Source organism: Neodiprion fabricii, chromosome 4 (assembly GCF_021155785.1).
Source record: "Neodiprion fabricii isolate iyNeoFabr1 chromosome 4, iyNeoFabr1.1, whole genome shotgun sequence".
Classification (NCBI taxonomy): domain Eukaryota; kingdom Metazoa; phylum Arthropoda; class Insecta; order Hymenoptera; family Diprionidae; genus Neodiprion; species Neodiprion fabricii.
Window position 1 is genome coordinate 17,041,421 of NC_060242.1, and position 5,357 is coordinate 17,046,777.

Consider the following 5,357-nt stretch of genomic DNA (forward strand, 5'->3'; position numbering starts at 1 on the left):
TATGATACACGTATTATTGTAGATGATCCAGTTTGTCTTTTGGAAAATTTATAGTATGCATCACGTATTAATCGTAAATGGATCATATATATTAATATCGTACATGGACCGCATTTACATATATACTTTCTGGCCTCTGCATCATTATTACATCTGATCTCTTAATATTTATGATCTATGTATACATTCTTCTCTCGGGTGCCTACACTTTAATTAAATCACTGGTTTGCTACGAATTTTGGAAGAAATTTATCCCCATTATTAATTTCTTGTATCGCCGACAAGTCAATAAGTACATAAGGCTAACAAAAGTACTGGCTTGGGGTTACCATTGCGAAGCTGTGTAACTCGGAAGGTGAATCATGTCGAAATCGGTATCTCTCTGATGTTCTGCAATGTTCTCAACTCTTCTAAGATTTTCCAAGCATCTGAGGGGGCTTAAGCGCACGAAGATTTTCGGTTGCCACACCAAAGCCATTAGAGCAACTGTCTTTATATTCTTCAGTCAACGCTCGACTTTAGGGACAAGCGATCCGTGGTTCCTGCGCTCCTGGTCCGCTACCTGGTAAAATTCGACTTCGAAAGTGGTAGAGAAGAAGGACGAGGTGGACTAGGAGGACGGAGGTAATCGAAGGTGATTAAAGGTAGTCGGAGGTGGTATGAGGTGGTAGCGAGTGGTAGGAAGTGGTCGGAAGTGGTAGGAGATGATCGGAGGTAGTTGAGGGTGGTTGGCGATGGTCGTTGAAGGCGGTTGGCGGTGGACGCGGTTACGCGTCTTCCCACGGGGATAATCGAGCCGATCGACATTTCTTAGTCGCAGCCGACAAGTAGTCTTACGTACTCACTTTGTACCGACTCAATCTGAAAATTTCATACCGACACTACTTTGGCTGCTGCGAATGTCGGTGCGAGCTCATTAGGTAGAGTCGATAGAGTAGAACCCTCCTACGCTCCCAGGCCCACCTGGGCCCACTTGCCCGCCGAAAACTGGTCACTTAAATTTACCCAGGAGTATCGGTCTTTACGTTCTGCAGTCAACGTCGCGATCGAAGTGCCTAATCGCAAGCAACCAAAGTAGCGTCAATTCAAAGCGCCTAATTACAGTCAACCGGCTCATACACAGTCTAACCGATCGAATAAGGTCAGCCCATAGTGCGTTACATAGTGTAAGAAATTAGGTGTGCTCGATAAAGGACAAATTTTCGTGAAAGTTTGCGCAGTCTACCAGTTGACGTCACGGCAAGTCGTAGTGAGCCTACAGTGCAGACGCAAACGCGTACAAAACACAACATAACCTCAACTACAAGGTTAATAAATGCATAAACAAATGTGGTGGGTTAAATCTCGCATTGACTCACATCATTTCACAAATTCAATCAAATTCATTAAGTTTATTTGTTTGGTTAAGGGGTGTAAGAATCGCAGTGGGACCTGCAAGGGTAAAAGTATTCGCATTTCTAATATGCGTGAACTGAAGAATTCAGTCAACGTTTCGTGTGTAACATGCTAATCTGCTACGGAAATTTTTCAACAATTTTGAATTGACCGCTTGTTGTGACGTCAATTGGCGAAACTTTCCAATTGGTTGGTCCAAAAAGCTACGCTGCAGCACATCCAACTCCTTGTATTATGAGTCAAACCAAGTAAATTCTTTGGAGCGCCTGATCACGGACGTAATTTCGATTGTTTTCTTTACAAATATATAGATTTTTCCGAGGGAAATCGACTGTGCATAGTCTGAAGTTACTACGATTTTAAAATTTTTCATGAAAAAAAAACACTATACCAATGTATGCAAACAATATATCATAGAGAATGTACTACTCTACAGTTTTCGTGGTCAACTGCTGCCAAGTTATCGCCGAAAATTGAAAGAATCTTTGTATTGAACAATTGGCTTGTTCAATTGTTCACCAATGCAGTTTTTTCAATTCCCAAGGTTCTAATTAGTGGTGTAGTCTTCTACGGCATGACTTTGGATAAAACAATTTGAAAAAAATTGCATAGTCATCTGAAAACTCTCAAAATTTCGAAAGTTGCTTAGACCCGTTCGTACGTAATAACATACAAATCGCTCATTGCTTTTTTTGTACAACTCTAGCAATTGAAACGACCAATGGTAAATTAGATCGAATTTAGTTATATTTTGAATGAAAATGATTATTTAAAAAACCAAATAAAACCGCTACGCAGTATTCGTTCAGTAATTAATTATTTATCCTACAGTATTATATAATATCCCCCAATATCATCGCATCACCGCACAACGTTCTTGTAACACTGGAGTTCGTAATTGCATGCATTTTTTGTCTCCGTCATTGGCGGCACCTGGGATTTGCCGGATATTGTTTCTGTAGTCGTCTGACGACGCTCTGATATATCCTCGAATTCCTCCTCTCGTAGGGACGCCTCCAGGCCTCTCTGCGGTTGTCGATACTCGTCGGGCGACGCTTGACTCCTGGTGCATGAACGAGAAAGGCACCGTCGAGAACGACGAGGCGGTAACTCAAAAGACACATCTCCAGCATCTGTTAATGAAGCGAAAGAGACAGATGTATTATTGCAACGGTTCGACACCGAAATTAATTTTCGATTTAATTCACCTGCGCCATTTTGTCCTGCCTGCCCTCCCACGACATATCCTCGGTATAAAGCGGGTCTTCGCGTGTACCGATGTACACTGGCTCCCACCTGTGATGCGGAAACTCCCTTCTGGTTACGACGGAGGGTCTAACCCTGCCAGGATCGGGCCTTAGCATCCACCTCGTCAGGCCCGGAAATTTCTGGCAATGAGCGCAGACGAATCTGTGAAAATACCCAGCGACGCCGGCTCTGGCTGCCATGAGTAGTTCGTGCTTGGTGTTGGGTGGTTTCTCGTTGGCCTCGACCTCGAACGCGGGAACGACGAACACAACGCCGACCCTGGGGGGCCGTCCGCGGACCATTTCGATGAACCCTGAGGCGAGATTCTCGCTGGGAAGCAGCTCAATGTCGGAGACCAGGACCCTAGGGGTCCGAGCGTTGCTCCTGGCGACGTTCCGGGCGACGTTCACGGGGTACATCATGTTCCTGGACTTTCGCTCGGTCTCGGATTCCCGTAGCTGGATGTCCGAGGCTGCGCAGTCGCCCAGCGCCTGGCTCCTGGGCCTCAGAGCCGGCGGCCTTCCTGCGGGAAATATCAACTGCACCGCCACCCTCGCCATCCCCGGCTCGCAGCCGCAGGCCCTCTCCAGCAAGGCGACGGCCAGCCCGGCGTCTAGGCCAGGAGCGAAAACGGCCAGACTGATGGGGCCCTCCCACCGCCTTGCGAGCTCCACCACGGCGTAGACCTGCTCAGCGGTAGCGTGGGTGCAGAGGGTGACCGGGGGCGCCTCGGCGCCGGCGTTGCCCCCCAGGACTCCCGACAGGACCCGGTAAGGCCCCTTCTCCCCTGCCTCCGGGGACCAGGCGACATCGGCCGAGGTGTAGGACAGCGAACGCGGGAGGCCGTGAGTCCATTCGCAGAAGGTCAGGTTTCGCGGCCTCCTACCGGCCATGTAAACACCCGCCGCATAGACCAGACCAAACTCCTGTATCTGTTCGGTTATTGCGACCGGCTGCTTAGCCCGGGCCGTTTTTTCTGACCAAACGAGAACCGAGCTTCCGCGGGAGGCTAAAAGGTGGGCGAATATCACAGCAGCGACGAGACCGGCAACGAAAACCGCGATCCGACGCCCTCGACGCAAACCCGAGACCATGAGGGTCCCCGTAAAAGGGCAGGGCCTTACTGAAAGTCGGGAACAATTTGCACGCCTGGTCCTATTGGGCAGGTCGCAAAGATTACAAAACTCGAACACAGCACTGCGCCGTTAACGCACCCCCGAACTCCGCCCTACGCCTGGCAACTTCACCCTGGCAAAAGACGATCGATGCGAGACGGCCAGGGCCGTATCACGGTTCACTTCATAATTTTTTTACTTTTTTCCCCTTCTTTTTACCATCAGGGATGGATCGGCTCATGTTTATTCCCGGACTACCCATATCGTGGGGAAGGTTAAAGGGATTCTTGACCTTGACAGAAGAATGTCGCAGGTTTTTTTTTACCTCTAGGTGCATACTAAACTGTAATGAGGGCAAAAGATTGCAAAATATAAAGCTTAATTGACACATTGCACAAGATAAGGGATATTGGGGTTAAAATATAAAGTCTGTACTTCTCTCCCTTTCCTGGACAGTTTTTCTCCCGGTCAATTTTCGTTTAAAAATTCATAGCTATAATTGTAACGATGACCGACCAAGTCAAACAGCCACAACTGACTTCTCCAATTACTCAACGTACATGACTGTATACGGTTATATTGAGACATGCAACCTCGTAGCATAAATATATTATAGAAATAAATTGCGTCCCCGATCGAAATGACGTTATACAGGCATACTAGATATATCTATACCTACATGTATAACCCACATCATATCCTGGCAGCTGCAAACGTGGTGACTGAAAAGTGGCTGCAAAAACAGTAACTCTTTTCCTTCCTCTCTGCGCTCTTTCTACATACATTATGTATCTATAGCATTACCACCAGTAAGTATATGATATTCTTACTTCATCACTTTGCGGTTAATTTTTTTTCTGTATACATATAGTGAACAATTCGCGTTGTCCAACACTGCGATTGATATGAGAAGAAAAAAATTGTCTACTTGTTCCTGATAACGTCACACACATGTATACTTTTTTTATGTACCGATCACCGAACTTCCATATCAGAGAAAAAAGTGAAAGGAATTATCTGAGCAAGAGGATACCTCAGTTTTTACCGTCTGTATGACGGGGTGGCTGGCCGGCGCCTCGTCAAGTCTTCATTGATTGCATCCTGCAGCTAATTTTAGCGCAACCCGAGAGGGGATCAGGAGAGGGTTGTTTGGGGGCAGAAAGAGAGTGAGGAACTGCAGTCCTTTGTAGCGAGTTCATACCCGGCGGAATAATTTATAATCGCGAAGTGCCGCAGGATGATCAGAGGCATATTAATTACACCATGCAGTCATCGTGGATCGGTCTCACGATTATTATACATCCGATCACCAGTGTAGCTGTTTATTTCATTACAATTAAGTCGAGGTAATTATTCAAGTCATTTATGAAAATTCGGAGTTTTACAATTGTGAATTAGGGTGAAACTGTGTAATCATCGAGAACAAGCGGCTTTAGGCTGGCCATGAGCCAGCCCTCGAAATTCACGTTCTCCTACTGCAGGTTTCATGTTCCAAAGGAAAAAAATAAATGATAGTATCCAATTAGAATTTCTAACTACAAGTTCAGATTTGTGATTATCGATTTGAATGCCCTCGGGTACCACATTACACGAAAATAT

The 5,357-nt window shown here is 46.2% G+C and overlaps 1 protein-coding gene across 1 annotated transcript; it reads right to left on the bottom strand.

The window, feature by feature from the left end:
* Positions 1 to 324: 324 nt before the first annotated feature.
* LOC124181588 (beta-1,4-glucuronyltransferase 1-like) lies at positions 325 to 4,795 on the bottom strand. The gene is made up of 2 exons (XM_046568289.1): positions 2,604 to 4,795; positions 325 to 2,528 (listed from the first exon to the last, which is right to left on the bottom strand). The coding sequence occupies exons 1-2, from the start codon at positions 3,735 to 3,737 to the stop codon at positions 2,316 to 2,318; spliced, it is 1,347 nt and encodes a 448-aa protein (XP_046424245.1). The 5' UTR covers positions 3,738 to 4,795; the 3' UTR covers positions 325 to 2,315.
* Positions 4,796 to 5,357: the final 562 nt, after the last annotated feature.